The 25,085-nt window shown below is 43.7% G+C and overlaps 2 protein-coding genes across 2 annotated transcripts in view; one reads left to right on the forward strand and one right to left on the reverse strand.

The window, feature by feature from the left end:
* Positions 1 to 11,641: 11,641 nt before the first annotated feature.
* On the reverse strand, positions 11,642 to 22,511 carry brp16 (brain protein 16; the record flags this gene model as incomplete). Its single annotated transcript, NM_001139648.1, is given in 6 exon segments — positions 11,642 to 12,052; positions 13,562 to 13,684; positions 13,924 to 14,015; positions 18,285 to 18,383; positions 18,596 to 18,696; positions 21,948 to 22,511. Coding segments are annotated over 6 exon segments (1,143 nt in total). The 5' UTR covers positions 22,490 to 22,511.
* A 600-nt stretch (positions 22,512 to 23,111) lies between these two features.
* The window catches only part of LOC106588962 (ATP-dependent DNA helicase Q4), a 30,254-nt gene continuing 28,280 nt past the window's right edge, over positions 23,112 to 25,085 (forward strand). The window contains 1 exon segment of the mRNA XM_045709301.1: positions 23,112 to 23,249. The gene's annotated coding sequence lies outside the window, so the exon portion shown is untranslated.

The following is a 25,085-nucleotide window of genomic DNA, read 5'->3' on the forward strand; positions in this document are numbered from 1 at the left end:
GAGGCTAACTTCAACTGGCCCAAGTATGCAGTGCTGAAACTAAATTGGCCTGGATGGTGAACCATGAGCTATTGATATATCACTTAAACTTATGATGTGTCTCTTCCTCAAACTGGCCTCTCCAGCGGGAATAACTAAGCCAATGTCATATTCTTAATTGTTTTCAGCCCTGTATATTAATGTGGGCCAGGGCCAAGTGTGCATCCCAAATGGCACCTTCTTCCCTATATATATTTTGACCAAAGCCCTATGTTCCCTGGATAAAAGTAGTGCACTATAAAGGGAATATGTTGCCATTTGGGACGTGACCCATGTTTTCCTTGTCATGCATTCCTAATGAGCTGGTCTCACGAGTCGTCTGTCACTCCTGTTGGCCAGACATTTTGATTCATCACATTTTAAATCATCACTCTATTTAGCTATTTTTGGCGAGGAGAATGAAATCATTAGTGGAAGGAAAATATGTTGAGTTGTGAATGCACTGTAAAAGCCTTAATTACTGTACTGTAGCTACAGAGCAAATAATGATAAGCCAATAAATATTACACTCCAGCCTGTAACAATGGATTATCAGCAAATGGTTCCATTCCTTTCATGTTAAAGCAAAGAGAACCACCTCAACATTCTATTATAGAATTAGTTTGTACTGTATCATTCATGTTGCCATGGAGAAGGTTCCAAATATATTGTCATCATTTCAGCAAGTTCACACCTTGAGTGTGGGCATGCTTACAGCTAAATATTAAATGGATAAATATCAAATACCTCAGTCATACATCAAATAAATTTGACTGAGAGCTTAATCTGAGATGCACAGGAAAAGAGATGTAGCCACTAGGAGAGGAAGCGGATTGAAGGTATCTATTTTAGTATGAGTGTTACTGGCATGAGAGTAAAGGACTCAGGGAAGTCGCTTAATGAGAGGACCATAGAGTGTCGAGAGAATGGCTACCTTCTCTCTGGCAAGATGAGGACAGGTGCTTTCTCCAAGGTCTACCTGGGGTATGCTACCCCAAATAAGATCAGCCAGTACTACAAGCTGGGCAATGACCTGAGGAGCAAGAACCATAATATGGTAGCGCAATGTCATTTTGCCACATTGCTACCATGGTAAAAATCATAACAAATACATTCTCAACTTAAATTTATGACCATAACATACTGATTATTTTGTATTTTAGCCAGAACTTATGTCCATATTATCTGTACACATTTAAAAAAAATTGTATCTCACTATGACTAGCACTGGAGTCACACTGTAATAAAAACATATTTTTGGTAAACTGTGTGGATAAGGACATTCAGCCCTACAACCATTCACTTTTCAGGTGGCCATCAAAATCCTCTCTATCAACGAGGCTCCCCTAGAATACTCTAAGAAGTTTGTGCACAGAGAGATATATGCTCTGAACGCCACGTACAGACACCTAGTGGTGGTGAGTGTTGTCAGAGAACAAACACCAAACACATTTCTTCTTTGATATTCGCAAAAAATATAGGGCTAGTTTCCCAGACTAAGACTAGTCCTAGAATAAAAAGCACCTCCATTGAACATTGTTTTTAGCTTAAAACCTCTTTGGGGTATGTGGGACGCTAGCGTCCCACCCGCGGGACACACTATTCAACAGCCAGTGAAATAGCAGGGCGGCAAATTCAAAACAACAAAAATCTCATAATTCAAATTTCTCAAACATACAACTATTATATCCCATTTTAAAGATACACTTCTCGTTAATCCAACCACATTTTCCGATTTCAAAAAGGCTTTACGGCGAAAGCATAACATTAGACTATGTTAGGACAGCGCCGAGACAAGAAAAACCACACAGCCATTTTCCAAGCAAGGAGAGGCGTCACAAAAACCAGAAATACAGCTAAAATGAATCACTAACCTTTGATGATCTTCATCAGATGGCACTCATAGGACTTCATGTTACACAATACATGTATGTTTTGCTCGATAAAGTTCATATTTATATCCAAAAACCCCATTTTACATTGGCGTGTAATGTTCAGAAATGTTTTGCCTCCCAAAACTTCCGGTGAATGAGCACATCAATTTACAGAAATACTCATCATAAACGTTGATAAAATATTAAACTGTTATTCAAAGAATTATAGATACACTTCTCCTTAATGCATCCGCTGTGTCAGATTTCAAAAAAACTTTACAGCGAAAGCACACTTTGCAATAATCTGAGTACAGCGTTCAGACATGAAACCAAACCCGCCATTTTGTGGAGTCAACAAAACTCAGAAATAATATTATAAATATTCACTTACCTTTGATGATCTTCATCAGAATGCACTCCCAGGGATCCCAGGTCCACAATAAATATTTGTTTTGTTCGATAAAGTCCATCATTTATGTCCAAATACCTCCTTTTTGTTCGCGCGTTCAGTCCACTACTCCAAATGCAGGAAGCACTCGCAAAATGTCACGACAAAAAGTAAAAAAAAGTTATATTTACGTTCGTAGAAATATGTCAAACGATGTATAGCATCAATCTTTAGGACGTTTTGAACATAAATCTTCAGTAATATTCCAACCGGACAATTCCAATGTCTTCAGAAAAGAAAAGGAACACAGCTAACGCTCACGTGAGTGCACGCCTCTGAGCTCATGTCATTTTCTCACTCATCAACTTCCAGGCCCTCTTGTTCGCTTCGGATTCACAGTAGAAGCATGAAATAACGTTCTAAAGACTGTTGACATCTAGTGGAAGCCTTAGGAAGTGCACAATGAACCCTAAGTCACTGTATACTGTATAGGCAATCACTTGAAAAACTACAAACCTCAGATTTCCACACTTCCTGGTTGGATTTTTCTCAGGTTTTTGCCTACCATATAAGTTCTGTTATACTCACAGACATCATTCAAACAGTTTTAGAAACTTCAGAGTGTTTTCTATCCAAATCTACTAATAATATGCATATCCTACCTTCTGAGCCTGAGTAGCAGGCAGTTTAATTTGGGCATGTCTTTCATCCGGACGTCAAAATACTGCCCCCTACCCTAGAGAGGTTAAGCTAGATCTGGGAAACTGGCCCTTATGATGGCCCTCATTATATGATGTCAAGCATTCCTGGTTCGAATCCAGGCTGCATCACATCCGGCTGTGATTGGGAGTGCCATAGGGCGGCACACAATTTGCCCAGCGTCGTCCAGGTGTAAGGATCTATGTGTAGCTGGTGCAGAGGAGTCAGGTTGCAGGACAGCAGAGATGAGTAAATAAAAGTAACTTTACTCAAAGTCATCAAAATACAAGAGAATTACCAAGCCCACAATACAGACCACAACGCCACAAACAATCACTCACAAACAAACATGGGGAACAGAGGGTTATATAATAAACAGGTAATTGGGTGAGTGAAACCAGGTGTGTAAGACTAAGACAAAACAAATGGAAAATGAAAAGTGGCTAGAAGGCCGGTGACGTCGACCTCCGAACGCCGCCTGAACAAGGAGAGGGACCGACTTCGGCAGAAGTCGTGACACCAGGTTTGGCCGAGGTAGGCCATCATTGTAAATAAGAATTTGTTCTTAACTGATTTGCCTAGTTAAATAAAATAAAAATATGGATCCAGACTTACTGACTGTATGTGCTATAGCAATAGTATCATTAGGCTAATAAACTCAGCAAAAAAAGAAACGTCCCTTTTTCAGGACCCTGCCTTTCAAAGACAATTCGTAAAAATCCCAATAACTTCACAGATCTTCATTGTAAAGGGTTTAAACACTGTTTACCATGCTTGTTCAATGAACCATAAACAATTAATGAACATGCACCTGTGGAACGGTCGTTAAGACACTAACAGCTTACAGACGGTAGGCAATTAAGGTCACAGTTATGAAAACTTAGGATACTACAGTGGCCTTTCTACTGACTCTGAAAAACACCAAAAGAAAGATGCCCAGGGTCCCTGCTCATCTGTGTGAACATGCCTTAGGCATGCTGCAAGGAGGCATGAAGACTGCAGATGTGGCCAGGGCAATACATTGCAATGTCCGTATTGTGAGACGCCTAAGACAGTGCTACAGGGAGACAGGATGGACAGCTGATCGTCCTCGCAGTGGCAGACCACGTGTAATAACACCTGCACAGGATCGGTACATCCGAACATCACACCTGCGGGACAGGTACAGGAAGCAACAACAACTGCCCGAGTTACACCAGGAACGCACAATCGCTCCAACAGTGCTCAGACTGTCCGTAATAGGCTGAGAAAGGCTGGACTGAGGGCTTGTAGGCCTGTTGTAAGGCAGGTCCTCACCAGACATCACCGGTAACCACGTCGCTGGACCAGACAGGACTGGAAAAATGTGCTCTTCACTGACGAGTCGCGGTTTTGTCTCACATGGGATGATGGTCGGATTTGCGTTTATCGTCAAAGGAATGACCGTTACACCGAGGCCTGTACTCTGGAGCGGGATCGATTTGGAGGTGGAGGGTCCGTCATGGTCTGGGGCAGTGTGTCACAGCATCATCGGACTGAGCTTGTTGTCATTGCAGGCAATCTCAGAGCTGTGCGTTACAGGGAAGACATCCTCCTCCCTCATGCGGTACCCTTCCTGCAGGCTCATCCTGACATGACCCTCAGCATGACAAAGCCACCAGCCATACTGCTCGTTCTGTGCGTGATTTCCTGCAAGACAGGAATGTCAGTGTTCTGGCATGGCCAGCGAAAAGCCCGGATCTCAATCCCATTGAGCACGTCTGGGACCTGTTGGATCAGAGGGTGACGGCTAGGGCCTCACTGTCTGTCATAACAACCACATAGTACACAGGTAACACCTCACTGTCTGTCATAACAACCACATAGTACACAGGTAACACCTCACTGTCTGTCATAACAACTACATAGTACACAGGTAACACCTCACTGTCTGTCACAACAACCACATAGTAGACAGGTAACACCTCACTGCTGTTGCTGCAACAGTCTGATTCTATATCTGCAAAATCACAGGTAATGCCAACAGCATCATATGTTGTTGAGTAAAACCACAACAATCACATATTGTAGTTTACAGGTAATACAACAGCAACCAAACACAGGTAATACCACAGCAACCAAACACAGCTAATACCACAGCAACCAAACACAGCTAATACCACAGCAACCAAACACAGCAAATACCACAGCAACCAAACACAGGTAATACCACAGCAACCAAACACAGGTAATACCACAGCAACCAAACACAGCAAATACCACAGCAACCAAACACAGCAAATACCACAGCAACCAAACACAGGTAATACCACAGCAACCAAACACAGGTAATACCACAGCAACCAAACACAGGTAATACCACAGCAACCAAACACAGGTAATACCACAGCAACCAAACACAGGTAATACCACAGCAACCAAACACAGGTAATACCACAGCAACCAAACACAGGTAATACCATAGCAACCAAACACAGGTAATACCACAGCAACCAAACACAGATAATACCATAGCAACCAAACATTGGTAATACCATAGCAACCATACAACAGCAACCAAACACAGGTAATACCACAGCAACCAAACACAGATAATACCATAGCAACCAAACACTGGTAATACCATAGCAACCATACCACAGCAACCAAACACAGGTAATACCATAGCAACCAAACACAGGTAATACCACAGCAACCAAACACAGATAATACCATAGCAACCAAACACTGGTAATACCATAGCAACCATACAACAGCAACCAAACACAGCTAATACCACAGCAACCAAACACAGGTAATACCACAGCAACCAAACACAGGTAATACCATAGCAACCAAACACAGCTAATACCACAGCAACCAAACACAGGTAATACCACAGCAACCAAACACAGGTAATACCACAGCAACCAAACACAGGTAATACCACAGCAACCAAACACAGGTAATACCACAGCAACCAAACACAGCTAATACCACAGCAACCAAACACAGGTAATACCACAGCAACCAAACACAGGTAATACCACATCAACCAAACACAGGTAATACCACAGCAACCAAACACAGGTAATACCATAGCAACCAAACACAGGTAATACCACAGTAACCAAACACAGGTAATACCATAGCAACCAAACACAGGTAATACCACAGCAACCAAACAAAGATAATACCATAGCAACCAAACACTGGTAATACCATAGCAACCATAGCAACCATACAACAGCAACCAAACACATGTAATACCACAGCAACCAAACACAGCTAATACCACAGCAACCAAACACAGCTAATACCACAGCAACCAAACACAGGTAATACCACAGCAACCAAACACAGCTAATACCACAGCAACCAAACACAGGTAATACCACAGCAACCAAACACAGGTAATACCATAGCAACCAAACACAGCTAATACCACAGCAACCAAACACAGGTAATACCACAGCAACCAAACACAGCTAATACCATAGCAACCAAACACAGGTAATACCACATCAACCAAACACAGGTAATACCACAGCAACCAAACACAGGTAATACCACAGAAACCAAACACAGATAATACCATAGCAACAAAACACAGGTAATACCACAACAAAACACAGGTAATACCACAGCCAAACACAGGTAATACCATAGCAACCAAACACTGGTAATACCATAGCAACCAAACACAGGTAATACCACAGCAACCAAACACAGATAATACCATAGCAACCAAACACTGGTAATACCATAGCAACCATACAACAGCAACCAAACACTGGTAATACCACAGCCAAACACAGGTAATACCATAGCAACCAAACACTGGTAATACCATAGCAACCAAACACAGCTAATACCACAGCAACCAAACACAGGTAATACCACAGCAACCAAACACAGGTAATACCACAGAAACCAAACACAGATAATACCATAGCAACAAAACACAGGTAATACCACAACAAAACACAGGTAATACCACAGCCAAACACAGGTAATACCATAGCAACCAAACACTGGTAATACCACAGCAACCAAACACAGATAATACCATATCAACAAAACACAGGTAATATCACAGCAATCAAACACAGGTAATACCACATCAATCAAGCACTGTTGCTGCCTGTCACACCCAGATTAGGCACAGAGGTAATGCCAATGTCACCATGACTTGCAACACCTGTCTTTTTTAATGTATTTCCTATTCATTTCCAGAGACTTAAAATGTGAAAACATACTGTTGGATGAGCAAGGATTTGTGAAATTGACTGGTAAAATAACCATGCACTCCACTACCCACCTCACCAGACAGTGTTTTTTAATCCATTTTATAGTAAACCCTGTGCATCACTGACTCTGTGTGTGTGTGTATGCTGTCTCACAAATACAACGGAGAACAAGCTGAGCTGTGGAGCCTGTGTGTCAGAGATTTGCGTCTCAAATGGCTCCCTATTCCCTATATAGTGCACTACTTTTGACCAGGGCCTATAGGGCTTAAATGAGTATCATCCAATGACTTCTACAGAACTAGCCTACTCATTGGTCTCAGTGTACCAGTATAATAGTTACCTACTGTATATGTTGACAGTCATGTTACCAATAAATAACACAGCCATACACAGCAAAGGGGCATCACATATCACTGTCATAGTTTTGAACACAACTATTTTCTGCTTACTGGAAGTTAGTTGGTCCCATGTCTCTTCTATCCATAGGGGTGATTCTGTATGCCATGGTCACAGGGAAGCTGCCCTGCCATGAGAAGCATCCCTGCAAACTGGTCCAACTCATCAGGAAAGAGCTGCCGTTCCACCACCCAGTTTCCCTAGGTATTCTGCCAGTGATCAACAGGGGCCATATTCATAAAGCATCTTGGCGTAGGAGTGCGGATCTACGATCAGGTCCGCCTTGTCTAAATAATCGTATTCATTTAGAAAGATTTAGAAAAGCAAAACTGATCCTAGAACAGCACTCCTACTTTGAGATGCTTTTTGGATATGGGACCTGGTCTGTAAAATGCGTTTTTAAAAAAACAACACTTCTCTGGTCCTTAAGCCCACTTCTCCAATCCAACACTATAGTCATGGCCAAAGGTTTTGAGAATGACACAAATATTAATTTTCACAAAGTCTGCTGCCTCAGTTTGTATGATGGCAATTTGCATATACTCCAGAATGTTATGAAGAGTGATCAGATGAATTGCAAAGTCCCTCTTTGCCATGCAAATTAACTGAATCCCCAAAAAACATTTCCACTGCATTTCAGCCCTGCCACATAAGGACCAGCTGACATCATGTCAGTGATTCTCTCATTAACACAGGTGTGAGTGTTGATGAGGACAAGGCTGGAGATCACTCTGTCATGCTGATTGAGTTCAAATAACAGACTGGAAGATTCAAAAGGAGGGTGGTGCTTGGAATCATTGTTGTCATCTGTGTCATGGAGGCTCTCCGCATTGCTAAAGCTAACTCTCTCTCCTCTGCTCTCATCCTTCTAGACCTATCTGCTGCCTTTGATACCGTGAACCATCAGATCCTCCTCTCCACCCTCTCCGAGCTGGGCATCTCCGGCGCGGCCCACGCTTGGATTGCGTCCTACCTGACAGGTCGCTCCTACCAGGTGGCGTGGTGAGAATCTGTCTCCGCACCACGTGCTCTCACCACTGGTGTCCCCCAGGGCTCTGTTCTAGGCCCACTCCTATTCTCGCTATACACCAAGTCACTTGGCTCTGTCATATCCTCACATGGTCTCTCATATCATTGCTATGCAGATGACACACAATTAATCTTCTCCTTTCCCCCTTCTGACAACCAGGTGGCGAATCGCATCTCTGCATGTCTGGCAGACATATCAGTGTGGATGACGGATCACCACCTCAAGCTGAACCTCGGCAAGACGGAGCTGCTCTTCCTCCCGGGGAAGGACTGCCCGTTCCATGATCTCGCCATCACAGTTGACAACTCCCTTGTGTCCTCCTCCCAGAGTGCTAAGAGCCTCGGCGTGACCCTGGACAACACCCTGTCGTTCTCCACTAACATCAAGGCGGTGACCCGATCCTGTAGGTTCATGCTCTACAACATTCGCAGAGTACGACCCTGCCTCACACAGGAAGCGGCGCAGGTCCTAATCCAGGCACTTGTCATCTCCCCGTCTGGATTACTGCAACTCGTTGTTGGCTGGGCTCCCTGCCTGTGCCATTAAACCCCTACAACTCATCCAGAACGCCGCAGCCCGTCTGGTGTTCAACCTTCCCAAGTTCTCTCACGTCACCCCGCTCCTCCGCTCTCTCCACTGGCTTCCAGTCGATGCTCGCATCCGCTACAAGACCATGGTGCTTGCCTACGGAGCTGTGAGGGGAACGGCACCTCCGTACCTTCAGGCTCTGATCAGGCCCTACACCCAAACAAGGGCACTGCGTTCATCCACCTCTGGCCTGCTCGCCTCCCTACCTCTGAGGAAGCACAGTTCCCGCTCAGCCCAGTCAAAACTGTTCGCTGCTCTGGCACCCCAATGGTGGAACAAGCTCCCTCACGACGCCAGGACAGCGGAGTCAATCACCACCTTCCGGAGACACCTGAAACCCCACCTCTTTAAGGAATACCTGGGATAGGATAAAGTAATCCTTCTAACCCCCCCTTAAAAGATTTAGATGCACTATTGTAAAGTGGTTGTTCCACTGGATATTATAAGGTGAATGCACCAATTTGTAAGTCGCTCTGGATAAGAGCGTCTGCTAAATGACTTAAATGTAAATGTAAAATTGTTCTTCCTCTGTCAACGATGGTTACCTGCAAGGAAACACGTGCCATCATCATTGCTTTGCACAAAAAGGGCTTCACAGGCAAGGATATTGCTGCCAGTAAGATCGCACCTAAATCAACCATTTATTGGATCATCAAGAACTTCAAGGAGAGCGGTTCAATTGTTGTGAAGAAGGCTTCAAGGCGCCCAAGAAAGTCCAGCAAGCGCCAGGACTATCTCCTAAAGTTGATTCAGCTGCGGGATCGGGGCACCACCAGTACAGAGCTTGCTCAGGAATGGCAGCAGGCAGGTGTGAGTGCATCTGCACTCACAGTGAGGCGAAGACTTTTGGAGGATGACCTGGTGTCAAGAAGGGCAGCAAAGAAGCCACTTCTCTCCAGGAAAAACATCAGGGACAGTCTGATATTCTGCAAAAGGTACAGGGATTGGACTGCTGAGGACTGGGGTAAAGTCATTTTCTCTGATGAATCCCCTTTCTGATTGTTTGGGGCATCCGGAAAAAAAGCTTGTCTGGAGAAGACAAGGTGAGCGCTACCGTCAGTCCTGTGTCATGCCAACAGTAAAGCATCCTGAGACCATTCATGTGTGGGGTTGCTTCTCAGCCAAGGGAGTGGGCTCACTCACAATATTGCCTAAGAACACAGCCATGAATAAAGAATGGTACCAACACATCCTCCGAGAGCAACTTCTCCCAACCATCCAGGAACAGTTTGGTGACGAACAATGCCTTTTCCAGCATGATAGAGCACCTTGCCATAGGGCAAAAGTGATAACTAAGTGGCTCGGGGAACAAAAGATAGATATTTTGGGTCCATGGCCAGGAAACTCCCCAGACCTTAATCCCATTGAGAACTTGTGGTCAATCCTCAAGAGGCACGTGGACAAACAAAAATCCACAAATTCTGACAAACTCCAAGCATTGATTATGCAAGAATGGGCTGCCATCAGTCAGGATGTGGCCCAGAAGTTAATTGACAGCATGCCAGGGCAGATTGCAGAGGTCTTGAAAAAGAAGGGTCAACAAATATTGACTCTTTGCATCAACTTCATGTAATTGTCAATAAAAGCCTTTGACACTTATGAAATGCTTGTAATTATACTTCAGTATTCCATAGTAACATCTGACAAAAATATCTAAAGACACTGAAGCAGCAAACTATGTGAAAATGAATATTTGTGTCATTCTCAAAACTTTTGGCCACGACCGTGCATGTGTCTTGGAAAGAAAGCATACCCAAACACACTTCAGCCCAGCTCGAAAGAAACCTAAATACGAATGCCTTCAATTACTGAAATTATACATTTGTGGCTCAGTTGGTAGAGCATGGTGTGTGCAACGCCAGGGTTGTGGGTCCGATTCCCACAGGGGGCCAATACAATATTATTGTTTTTAAAGTAAAATGCATGAAATGAAAGAATTCACTACTGTAAGTCACTCTGGCTAAAAGCGTCTGCTAAATTACGAAAATGTAATGTAAAATGTAATAGAACGGTGGTGATGTAAATTGAAAAATTTACTGTTGTTGGATGTGAGCCTGTCTTTACTTGATGTTACTTTAAAGTCAATAAATCTACTTTGCCATAAAGAGCCGTAGTCCTAATGTCCCCTGGCTGTGTGCCCCTCCAGTCTGCCAGGACCCGATTTAGAAGCTGTTACAGTGGCAGCCCTCCGCCCCCAAGCCCTTCCACAACATACCTAACATCAGGAAGCCCGGCTCAGCCCGTAAGGACCAGCACCCCAACAGGCAGCTGCACAGGTAAACTGTCTGACAGCAGCCTGAGGATTCCTACTCCTGGCTACTAGCCTAGGGGCTGCTAACCATGGATTATGTTACCATGGACTACTATGGGCTCAAATGTGATTCCATTTAGAACTCAAACATTTTGGGGTTCCTACAGAAAATAAATCAAGGACAGACTCTTTTCGTTAAAAACAAAGTTTGATTATTTTAATAGTTAGTTACTTGACTTTTGTTGTCTGAATTTACATGTGAAAATACAACCCAGTCCTTCCCAACTCCTGTTTACATGCAAGTTTGTTGTTGTGATGGCGAGAATTATCTTGTGTTCATTCCAGTCAGCAGTTGGTTTGGTTCCATTGTTCATCAGATGGTGGCTCAGATGAAATGTAGAAAAGACCTCCCTGCTACATCATCCTCACTATGCCAGCACACTGCTGGGGCTTGTCTGGATTTAACAGATCTTCCTGGTCCTTCTCCAACTGCTCCTGCTCCTTGGCATCCATGTCTTTGAGCTTCACCTCCACATCCTCAGGAATCTCCACCTCCAACAAGTTCTCCATGCCTGGCTCCGGTTCATCCCCGATCAGCACCTGACAGAGACACGCACATACAAAAAAGGATACATCAATGCTGGTGGCAAACACATTAACATAGACTTACTTTAAGTGTGAAAAACTGTAGAGAGCAAAATATTCCAATGACATCCTCAACATTACTACAGACTGGAATTGACAACAAATTAGCTCAAGAAACGTCAAAACGGCATCAGGACGTGCTCCAAAAATTAGGAAAAACTGGAGGGGGAAAAAGTGGTATTTTTAAGTAATATGTTACAGCCTTGTTAAGCGCAAGCTTCAGCATAAAAAGACCATTAATCTTAGATAAATATCATGCTCGGATTTCAACTCGCTAGATTTATATGCTTTATGACTGCAATTAAACTGTCTGGGTAGCTAAAGACTGAACCTATAGCTCTGGACCAGAACTCAAAAGGGATCTCCGAGCTGTATGGAGTGTATCAGGGTGTCATCCAAGACCGAGTGACATCTTTTCCACTCAGTCGTTCCCCACTACCACAGCAGAGCAGGCACTATGCAGGGAAGGAACAGTGGAAGCTTTTTCCAGCCAATCAGAACATCCTGTCTGTGTCCTAAATGGATCCCTACAGTGCACTACTTTTGCCCAAGGGCCCCGCATAAAAGTAGTGCACTATGTAGGGACTAGGGTGCCATTTGGGACACAAATTCTATTTCCTCAGTCAGCCGCTGCAGTAAATTTCAGCACTCAGAGTATTGACATGTCATGAGATTAATTGGCATTGTAGACTGGGGTGTCTTACCAAGCACAACAAGAAGCCATGCAATTCCCGAACGTACTGGTTACCAAGGTGCCATGACGACAGCTGGAAAATCTGGACTTGCTTGTGAATAACGCAGCAGCAGCTCACCATGAGATTGCTCTGGGTTGATTTAATAGGGTGAACCTAAACCCTAACTGCAGAGGTTTGCCTCAGAATTACAGCAACCGTTTGTTGATCTTAGTATAAACCTAACACACATTAAATTACACACAGAGTATACAAAACATTAAGCACACCTGCTCTTTCCATGACAGGTGAAAGCTATGATCCCTTATTGTTGTCACTTGTTAAATCCACTTCAATCAGTGTAGATGAAGGGGAGGAGACATGTTAAATCAGGATTTTTAAGCCTTGAGACAACTGAGATATGGATTGTTATGTGTGCCATTCAGAGGGTGAATGGATAAAACAACATTTAAGTGTCTTTGAACAGGGTATGGTAGTAGGTGCCAGGCACACTGGTTTGTATCAAGAACTGCAACGCTGCTTGGCTTTTCATGTTCAACAGTTTCCCCATGTGTATCAAGAATGGTCCACCACCCAAAGGACATCCAGCCAACATGACAACTGTGGGAAGCATTGGAGTCAACATGGGCCAGCATCCCTGTGGAACGCGTGTCACCTTGTAGAGTCCATGCCCAGATGAATTCAGGCTGTTCCGAGGGAAAAAGGAGGTGCAACTCAATATTAGGAAGGTGTTCCTAATGTTTGTTATACTCTGTGTATATTCCTAGTTTACCTGTATAAACTTCTCGCAAGCAGCGGCCACGTGAGGTTCCTTTTCCCAGTTGTGGAACTCCCTCATGATGGCGTAGGTGTTCTTGGCCTTCAGAAACTGCCGGCCCACTTGGGTCGCAGTCAGCTGGGTGCATCAAGAGAAAAATGTCAAGTTAGGAGTATTTCCAGCTGTTAAAATCACTTTGGGTTATACAAAAAGAGCTTTTCTGGTTTAGTGACAAAGATGATTAAGTGTTGGAGCCAGAAACAAAGCATTTCGTTGCACCTGTGGTAACATCTGCAAATCTGTAAACGCGACAAATAAGCTTTGATTTGAAGTGTTGGTGGAAGCATGGCATGGTATTGACTGCTGGGTACACCAACCAGTATCATGGTCTCAATGAGCATCTTGCGAATGTCGGGATCCTCCTCTCTTTTCTTGTCCTCTGGCAAGTACTGGAGGTCGACGGGTAACCCTTCATTGAATAGGAATAATGTACCATCAGAATTAGGCTACATTTTAATGCAGATATCTTACTGTATTACATTAGCAGTAGGCTATAAAGGAGTTTAAGTGTTTTTAATCAATGTATGTTGTTCACAGTACAAACTGTGGGCCTGTGATGCCCACCATCTCTTTATGAATTATTCTCTAGCATCTCAGGCTGTGTAGCCTTCTATAAAGACTGGTTAACGTGGCCATGTGCCACAAGACTATAAAACAACAAAACAAATGAAAAAGTTAACTATTTTTACGTGACCACTGCCTTTAAAATTAAAGAACCCCGGGCTGAGTACAGTAAAACTTCCTTGGAAGGATCTTCAACATTTTCTATTTGGGTCCCTCTGACGTTACTGTGATGTAAAACATTTTACCAACTCTCCATGCACAAGGTGGGGACAAATACACAGTGCCTTGAAATTCCACCTGCCATCTGCACAGAACAAACACATTGCGCCCTATGGAGGAGAGGGCAACTGCAGCAGACACGCTCATGCCACAGGCACAATGATTTCCTGTTGCAGCTGGGAATAGGAATGAGCTCTGAAGTTACCCCTAGGTATAGATATTAGATAACCTTCCCCTAATACAACCATTAGTGGGTAAAATGTCAAACTGACTCAAAATCGAGGAAACTGCAGTGGGGTTGCCAAAATGTTTTGGGGGAGGAGGGACAATACTTTTTGTTAGGATCCCCATTAGCTGTTGCAAAAGCAGCAGCTACTCTTCCTGGGGTCAACACAGAACATGAAACAATACAGAACAGTAATAGATAAGATCAGGACAGAAAATATTCAAACGTTTTTGAGAAAGACAATTTGAAATAAAATATTGAGTAAACGTATTTATTGTTTTTTATTCATTTTGATAAGAGCTAAAAATTCAACAAATTGAAGGTTATTTGTTGACGTAAAACTCAAAATGTTATGATTAAGGTTGTCATTAGATTTGGGGCGGGATCGCAAGAAATTCTTGAGGAAAAAAAAAAAAAAGGTGACCGAGAAATTCTGTCCCCCCCAAAAATGGGATCCCCGCTGAAAAAGTTTGAATATCACTGCTCTAACCCGCTGTGCCAGCGCCTACCAACTAACCCACTGTGCCAGCGCCTACCAACTAACCCGCTGTGCCAGCGCCTACCAACTAACCCGCTGTGCCAGCGTCTACGTGCTAACCAACAAACCTGTTATATCAGTGTCAACCAACTAACCGGTTATATCAGTGTCAACCAACTAACCGGTTATATCAGTGTCAACCAACTAACCGGTTATATCAGTGTCAACCAACTAACCGGTTACATAACCAGCTGCCCACTGCACTGAGGCTAGGAAACACGGTTCCCACTGATAAATCTACGATTATAGCAAATTTCAATAAGCATTTTTCTACGGCTACCCCGGTCAACAGCTCTGCACCCACCACAGCAACTTGCTCAAGCCTCCCCCATTTGTCCTTCAACCAAATCCAGACAGCTGATGTTCTGAAAGACCTGCAAAATCTGGACCCCTACAAATCAGCTGGGCTAGACAATCTGGACCCTCTCCTTCTAAAATTATCCGCCGCAATTGTTGCAACCCCTATTACTAGCCTGTTCAACCTCTCTTCCGTATCTTCTGAGATTCCCAAAGATTGGAAAGCTGCCGCGGTCATCCCCCTCTTCAAAGGGGGAGACACTCTAGACCCAAACTGTTACAGACATCCTCCCCTGCCTTTCTAAGGTCTTCGAAAGCCAAGTTAACAAACAGATCACCGACCATTTCAAACCCCACCGTACCTTCTCCGCTATGCAATCTGGTTTCCGAGCTGGTCATGGGTGCACTTCAGCCACGCTCAAGGTCCTAAACGATATCATAATCACCATCGACAAAAGACTATACTGGGCTGCCGTATCCATCGACCTGGCCAAGGCTTTCGACTCTGTCAATCACCGCATTCTTATCGGCAGACTCAACAGCCTTGGTTTCTCAAATGACTGCCTCGCCTGGTTCCCCAACTACTTCTCAGACAGAGTTCAGTGTGTCAAATCGGAGAGCCTGTTGTCCGGACCTCTAGCAGTCTCTATGGGGGTGCCACAGGGTTCAATTCTCGGGCCAACTCTTTTCTCTGTATACATCAATGATGTCACTCTTGCGGCTGGTGAGTCTCTGATCCACCTCTACGCGGACGACACCATTCTGTATACTTCTGGCCCTTCTTTGGACACTGTGTTAAATAACCTCCAGACGAGCTTCAATGCCATACAACTCTCCTCTGTGGCCTCCAACTGCTGTTAATTGCAAGTAAAACTAAATGCATGCTCTTCAACTGATCGCTGCCCACACCTGCCCGCCCAGCATCACTACTCTGGACAGTTCTGACTTATAAATGTGGACAACTACAAATACCTAGGTGTCTGGTTAGACTGTAAACTCTCCTTCCAGACTCATTAAGCATCTCCAATCCAAAATTAAATCTAAAATCGTCTTCCTATTTCGCAACAAAGCATTCTTCACTCATGCTGCCAAACATACCCTTGTAAAACTGACTATCCTACCGATCCTTGACTTCGGCGATGTCATTTACAAAATAGCCTCCAACACTCTACTCAGGAAATTGGATGCAGTCTATCACAGTGCCATCTGTTTCGTCACCAAAGCCCCATATACTACCCACCACCGTGACCTGTATGCCATTGTTGGCTGGCCCTCGCTTCATATTCGTCACCAAACCCACTGGCTCTAGTTTATCTATAAGTCCTTGCTTGGTAAAGCCCCGCCTTATCTCAGCTCACTGGTCACCATAGCAGCACTAACCTGTAGCACGCACTCCAGCAGGTATATTTCACTGGCCACCCCCAAAGCCAATTCCTCCTTTGTCCGCCTTTCCTTCCAGTTCTCTGCTGCCAATGACTAACGAATTGCAAAAAAAAAATCACTGAAGCTAGAGACTCATATCTCCCTCACTAACTTTAAGCATCAGCTATCAGAGAACCTTACCAAACATTGCACCTGTACATAGCCCATCTGTAAATAGCCCATCCAACTACCTCATCCCCATATTGTTATTATTTTTTGCTCCTTTGCACCCCAGTATCTCTAACTGCACATTCATCTTCTGCACATCTATCACTCCAGTGTTTATTTGCAAAATTGTAATTATTTCGCCACTACGGCCTATTTATTGCCTTACCTCCCTAATCTTACTTCATTTGCACACACTGTATATAGACTTTTCTATTGTGTTATTGACTGTATGTTTGTTCATTCCACATGTAACTCTGTGTTGTTGTTTGTGTCACACTGCTTTGCTTTATATTTGCCAGGTCGCAGTTGTAAATGAGAACTTGTTCTCAACTGGCCTACCTGGTTAAATAAAGGTGAAATAAAATAAAAAATATCAGTGTCTACTAACTAACCTGTTATATCAGTATGTAACTAACTAACCTGTTATATCAGTGTATACTAACTAACCTGTTATATCAGTATGTAACTAACTAACTGGTTATATCAGTGTATACTAACTAACCTGTTATATCAGTATGTAACTAACTAACCTGTTATATCAGTATGTAACTAACTAACCTGTTATATCAGTGTGTAACTAACTAACCGGTTATATCAGTGTGTAACTAACTAACCGGTTATATCAGTATGTAACTAACTAACCTGTTATATCAGTATGTAACTAACTAACCTGTTATATCAGTATGTAACTAACTAACCTGTTATATCAGTGTCTACTAACTAACCTGTTATATCAGTATGTAACTAACTAACCTGTTATATCAGTGTATACTAACTAACCTGTTATATCAGTATGTAACTAACTAACCTGTTATATCAGTATGTAACTAACTAACCGGTTATATCAGTGTCTACTAACTAACCGGTTATATCAGTATGTAACTAACTAACTGGTTATATCAGTGTCTACTAACTAACCTGTTATATCAGTATGTAACTAACTAACTGGTTATATCAGTGTATACTAACTAACCGGTTATATCAGTGTATACTAACTAACCTGTTATATCAGTGTATACTAACTAACCTGCCATGTCAGTGCGTACTAACTAGAGAAAAAGTGTGAATACCACTGGTCTAGGGGCAACTTCACTCTTTAGGGCCGAGGATGTATTTAAGGACTGTTGAACCATCTGAAATCACAGTGCCTGGTACAGTACATGATACACTGTCTGCTGCAGCTGGAGCCTGTCTGTTCTGCAGGGAGATGAGAAACTTTTTGCCATGCCGTGGTGTCTCCTTACCTTCATTCTCCTCGTCAGAGAGTTCCTCAGGCCCAGCGAGAGGCAGCAACAGGAAAGGCAGAATGTCCACCGCATCACTAAGCAACCACTCATGATGAGCTGGGGGAAATAAGATATCCAAATCAGGAACTTTTTTTCCCCCTCTTACCCTTTCTTGGAAACATACATTACAAGGTCAAAGGCCAACATAGCTACAACATTTAACGAAAATGAATCCTCTTCAATTCAACACAAAACGGGCATGAACTAAGAAGGTTAAAACTGACTGTCCTACAGCCAAAAACATGCATGTGTGTCTTTTCATCCCTTACCATGGTCAAAGCAACAATTTCTCAGAGTGCCAATGACTCCCCCTCGTCTGATTGTGGAGGCCTCGTACTGTATGTAGGGAAGGAGTCTCTGCACTACACATCTGTGGACCATCAAACATACACACAAAGAACAGGCATCTTCATTGGACAGGGAACAGACAGGTAACACTTATTGGGCAGGAAGTTTGACATCTCTTTAGGCAAGAAGTCTACTAAAAAAAAAAAACAGAAATCTTCATCCTAACTACAACATTTTCAGACAAGATAGAACGTCCAAAGGGGGCGGTGTTGCAATCTACTGCAGCGAGAGCCTGCAGAGTTCTGTCCTGCTATCCAGGTCTGTACCCAAACAATTTGAACTTCCACTTTTAAAATCCATCTCTAAAAACAAGTCTCTCACCGTTGCCGCCTGCTATAGACCACCCTCTGCCCCGAGCTGTGCTCTGGACACCATATGTGAACTGATTGCCCCCCCATCTATCTTCAGAGCTCATGCTGCTAGGTGACCTAAACTGGGACATGCTTAACACCCCAGCCATCCTACAATCTAAGCTTGATGCCCTCAATCTCACAAATTATCAATGAACCTACCAGGTACCACCCCAAAGCCGTAAACACGGGCACCCTCATAGATATCATCCTAACCAACTTGCCCTCTAAATACACCTCTGCTGTTTTCAACCAAGACCTCAGCGATCACTGTCTGCATCCGTAATGGGTCAGCGGTCAAACGACCTCCACTCATCACTGTCAAACGCTCCCTGAAACATTTCAGCGAGCAAGCCTTTCTAATCGACCTGGCCCGGGTATCCTGGAAGGATATTGACCTCATCCCATCAGTAGAGGATGCCTGGTAATAAAAAAAAAAAATGCTTCCTCACCATCTTAAATAAGCATGCCCCATTCAAGAAATTTAGAACCAGGAACAGATATAGCCCTTGGTTCTCCCCAGACCTGACAGCCCTTCAACACAGAAATATCCTGTGGCGTTCTGCATTAGCATCGAACAGCCCCCGTGATATGCAACTTTTCAGGGAAGTTAGAAACCAATATACACAGGCCGTTAGAAAAGCCAAGTCTAGCTTTTTCAAGCAGAAATGTGCTTCCTGCAATACAAACTCAAAAGTTCTGTGACACTGTAAAGTCCATGGAGAATAAGAACACCTCCTCCCAGCTGCCCACTGCACTGAGGATAGGAAACTGTCACCTCCGATAAATCCACTATAATTGAGAATTTCAATAAGCATTTTTCTACGGCTGGCCATGCTTTCCACCTGGCTACCCCTACCCCGGTCAACAGCACTGCACCCCCCACAGCTACTCGCCCAAGCCTTCCATATTTCTCCTTCTCCCAAATCCAGTCAGCTGATGTTCTGAAAGAGCTGCAAAATCTGGACCCCTACAAATCAGCCAGGCTAGACAATCTGGACCCTTTCTTTCTAAAATGATCTGCCCGAAATTGTTGCAACCCCTATTACTAGCCTGTTCAACCTCTCGTGTCGTCTGAGATTCCAAAAGATTGGAAAGCAGCTGCTGTCATCCGCCTCTTCAAAGGAGGGGACACTCTTGACCCAAACTGCTACAGACCTATATCTATCCTACCCTGCCTTTCTAAGGTCTTCGAAAGCCAAGTTAACAAACAGATTACCGACCATTTCGAATCTCACCGCACCTTCTCCGCTATGCAATCTGGTTTCAGAGCTGGTCATGGGTGCACCTCAGCCACGCTCAAGGTCCTAAACGATATCGTAACCGCCATCGATAAGAAACAATACTGTGCTGCCGTATTAATTGACCTGGCCAAGGCTTTCGACTCTGTCAATCACCACATCCTCATCGGCAGACTCAATAGCCTTGGTTTCTCAAATGATTGCCTCGCCTGGTTCACCAACTACTTCTCTGATAGAGTTCAACGTGTCAAATCGGATGGCCTGTTGTCCGGGCCTCTGGTAGTCTCTGGGGGTGCCACAGGGTTCAATTCTTGGGCCAACTCTTTTCTCTGTATACATCAATGGTGTCACTCTTGCTGCTGGTGAGTCTCTGATCCACCTCTACGCAGACGACACCATTCTGTATACTTCTGGCCCTTCTTTGGACACTGTTAACAACCCTCCAGACGAGCTTCAATGCCATACAACTCCCCTTCCGTAGCCTCCAACTGCTCTTAAATACAAGTAAAACTAAATGCATGCTCTTCAACCGATCGCTGCCCGCACCTGCCCGCCCGTCCAGCATCACTACTCTGGACGGTTCTGACTTAGAATGTGGACAACTACAAATACCTAGGTGTCTGGTTAGATTGTAAGCTCTCCTTCCAGACTCACGTCAAACATCTCCAATCCAAAGTTAAATCTAGAATTGGCTTCCTATTTCGCAACAAAGCATACTTCACTCATGCTGCCAAACATACCCTCGTAAAACTGACCATCCTACCGATCCTCGACTTCGGCGATGTCGTTTACAAAATAGCCTCCAATACCCTACTCAATAAACTGGATGCAGTCTATCACAGTGCCATCCGTTTTGTCACCAAAGCCCCATATACTACCCACCACTGCAACCTGTACGCTCTCATTGGCTGGCCCTCGCTTCATACTCGTCGCCAAACCCACTGGCTCCAGGTCATCTACAAGACCCTGTTAGGTAAAGTGCCCCCTTATCTCAGCTCACTGGTCACCATAGCAGCACGCGCTCCAGCAGGCAGGCAGATATATATATATATACCCCCAAAGCCAATTCCTCCTTTGGCCGTCTCTCCTTCCAGTTCTCTGCTGCCAATGACTAGAACGAACTACAAAAATCTCTAAAACTGGAAACACTCATCTCCCTCACTAGCTTTAAGTACCAGCTGTCAGAGCAGCTCACAGATCACTGCACATAGCCCATCTATAATTTAGCCCAAACAACTACCTCTTCCCCTACTGTATTTATTTATTTAGCTCCTTCGCATACCATTATTTCTATTTCTACTTTGCACTTTCTTCCACTACAAATCTACCATTCCAGTGTTTTACTTGCTATATTGTATTTACTTTGCCACCATGGCCTTTTTTGCCTTTACCTCCCTTATCTCACCTTGTATATAGACTTATTTTTCTACTGTATTATTGACTGTAAGTTTGTTTTACTCCATGTGTAACTCTGTGTTGTTGTATGTGTCTTACTGCTTTGCTTTATCTTGGCCAGGTCGCAATTGTAAATGAGAACTTGTTCTCAACTTGCCTACCTGGTTAAATAAAGGTGAAAAAAAAAATATGTATTGCATGTTTTACCAGATGATGAGAAAAGTCAAAAGACATAACCTAGCCTAGGCTAAACCTGGATCTCATGAGCTAAGCACCCAGCCACTGACCTCTCCCTATCCAGGATAAAGTGTCTGGTCTCGGGCAGCTGAGTCAGGTTGGAGAGGAGGGGGCCCAGGTAATGGAGTGACACCTGCTTGTTGTAGCCCTCAGTGCAGAAGATTTCCACTATCTGCGTCAGACCTATCTCCTGCGCCTGCATAGCCTTAAACACCTCTTTACACGTCTTCACGTGCCGCGACAGGTTAGTAAGGATCGTACAGATACGATCTGCAAACATAAACTCTGGGTCCAGGAGGTTTTTAAACAACATAGGGAGGAAGTCAGCGTCTTTCACCAGCGGTTGGTGCATGGTCTCGTCAGCCGAGAGGTTGATGAGAGAGTGGTAACAGTCTTTGACGATGGCGATAGAGGGGTCGGTGGTGAGGGTCACCAGGGCTTTAAGGAAGTCAGGTTTTGACTGTAGGTAGCGACAGCCGTCCCTGTTGCCTGATAGGCCCAAGATGTACTCTGTGGCCTGGCCCTTGACGTCCGGCCTGGTGTTCAGGGTGAGGAAGGACAGCAGCTCTTTTGCCTCCACGTCACTCAACATGATGGTGGACAGGCAATGTGTGATGGTCAATCCAAATCTTCACTAATCCAAAAGTTGACAGTCACAAGATACAGGGTTACAATTCCACAAGTGTAAAGAAAAGCTTGCTACAAAGACAGAGAGGAAAATTAGACCAATGATAACTGGTTAGATACAATGTAGCTAGAACACAACATAAACATACATGGTGAATATAAAATGACAAAGTCAGTAAAAGTTACATTAAACTCATACTGTCACATAGCATGATCACATAGGAGTCCTTTCGATCGCGCTAGCTAGCCGGTCGAACATGGGTTCACGTTAGTTTCTATATCTCAGGCGATATAAAACCACCCGAATTCCTCGACTGTTAAAACGATATAAAACAACGTAGATAGCTGGCTTGATACATATTTCAGGATTTAAATCCAATCGTGCGGTTCTGTAACATTGATCAAACGTTTATTATGACGCACACTCACCTCATCCACATGGGCAGTTCCATGCTGATCAATACGTACTTCCGCATTTGACATTTTGCGTCTCCAATAGGATTACAGACAATACAGATATATCCGCTTCCAAAAGTAATCCTTAGTTCTGATTGGTTTCATTTTCTCAGCAGCCTTTCGATTGGTAGATTACTGCATGTCATTTTAAAGCGCGCTAAAATGGTGGAAACAACATATGCTCAGCACGACATATCATCCTCCTGGAGTAAGAAGCTGATTTAGGCTCTTTCAAAGCAGCGTTTAGGATTCTTATTGCCAGCAGTCAGGTAAGAAACTTCGAATTTATTTTGCTTGAGATTACGGTATATTTGGACTTTTTGAAACAACTGTTGTAGCAAAGATGTTTTTAAACAAACCCATTGTTCTTTCTATCTGTGGGTGTAGCTTGCCTACATTTTAGGGCTGGGCGGTATACTATACAGTATTTTACGATATACCGGTATTGATGCACGGACGGGATTGTGTTTTTACTTTACCTTCTATAAAGGTATTTGAATGTGATACGCCGTGCGTAACGTCCATTTTTATAGTTTACTTCGCTACTTGAGTCCTCTCTCACTCAACTCAATTGAAACCAATTCAAAGGGCTTTGTTGGCATGGGACACATATTGTAGCGACTCGCACAGACAGCTGTGTGTTATGTTATTCGTTGGTTGTGTTGTACTTACCAGTACCCAGCGGGGTCCGACATGCCAATCAACCTGCTATCTGTCAATCACGGACATGCCTGGAATGTTCTGAAGCCAGGCATCCTGGTGGTTGGTGGAGGGGGGGTGTTTTTATAGGGTACCCCCCCTTAGTTCGGATTTATCTCCAGGCCTGATCCGTGCGCATGTTGACCAGACTGCTCAAAGGTTGTTGCTTAAGAGTCTAAACTCATCTTTCACCAGATCAACAGAGGCTCCCTCAGAAATAACGCAGGGAAAGCGTGCCATGATAAAGTTGCCTGTTGCCTATTGCCTGTTGGCAATGTCAGCGACCACTGCATGCTGGAGGAGCACATCTCCAAATGGAAATTTCAGCAACATGTAGTCTACTGCAGAATAAAATACGTTTTTGACACATTAATTGTAGGTCTTCAGATCCAGCTTGCATTGGCCCCCAAGTTTAGTCTCTATAGTAGAGGAACGCTTGTCACCTCTCAAACAGGCCCAATCACTAGGGCCAGCTCGAAGTATTGGCTTTTTAGACACGGTTCCTAATCAACACTGAAAGCAAAATCATTTTGAAAAAACAAATGATCACATCGACATAGACCGCAAACTGGCTAAACAAAGATTTAAGTACGCTACCGCAAAGGGAATCTGAACGTTGTTCGCTAGACGAGCCCGGTGTTTCAGCCTATGTAAAGGTGCCTATTGGATTTCTTTGTAGCGCATTTCAGATTTTCGGAATTTATAAAATCTCAAATCTAGTGCAAAGGCATTTTAGAAGCATTGCCTCTATAGCTAATACCTGACACTGTCATTCTTCATCGCGAAGTCTTATAAACTCCCCACTCCATTTAATGACAAGATGTTTATTGATTTTTGATTATACTTTTGTAATGCTTTTTGTGACGTGGATCATAGTCTCAGGTTGCGTGATCCTAGTAATGTTATGTGGAAAATACAACTAATGGGACGCAGAATTAAATGTATATCACACTCGCACAAATGCGACCCGTTATTTTTCGTATTTACATTTAATTTATTTCACTAGCAAATGCGAGTGAATTGCTGGCACTTTAGAGCCCACTGAATGTCCATATTATGTTCGCTAACGTTAGCTTGAAACAATTGGTGTTTACCTTTCCACAACACCGGTTCGAAAAGGGATTTGTCCATGTGTTTACGTACGGCTGACGGTCGGCAAACTCAGCATCACAACAAACAGGAGGACGGCCAGACACCGGGTTATAATGATGGAGATTAATACATGTCCGTTGACACAACTCCGTACATGTCTGTGTGTTGCAGCTCGAGAATCGGGATGTTAGATTTACTCCGTGGATTTATTTTTTATTAAAATGTAAAAAAAATAATCAGGCCCTGTTCATGTCTGCGTACTTTTAACTCGGATCTCGTACCTGCGTACATGGACAGAGAATTGCGTAGTTGTT

The sequence above is a fragment of the Salmo salar genome, chromosome ssa27 (assembly GCF_905237065.1).
Source record: "Salmo salar chromosome ssa27, Ssal_v3.1, whole genome shotgun sequence".
NCBI classification, from domain to species: domain Eukaryota; kingdom Metazoa; phylum Chordata; class Actinopteri; order Salmoniformes; family Salmonidae; genus Salmo; species Salmo salar.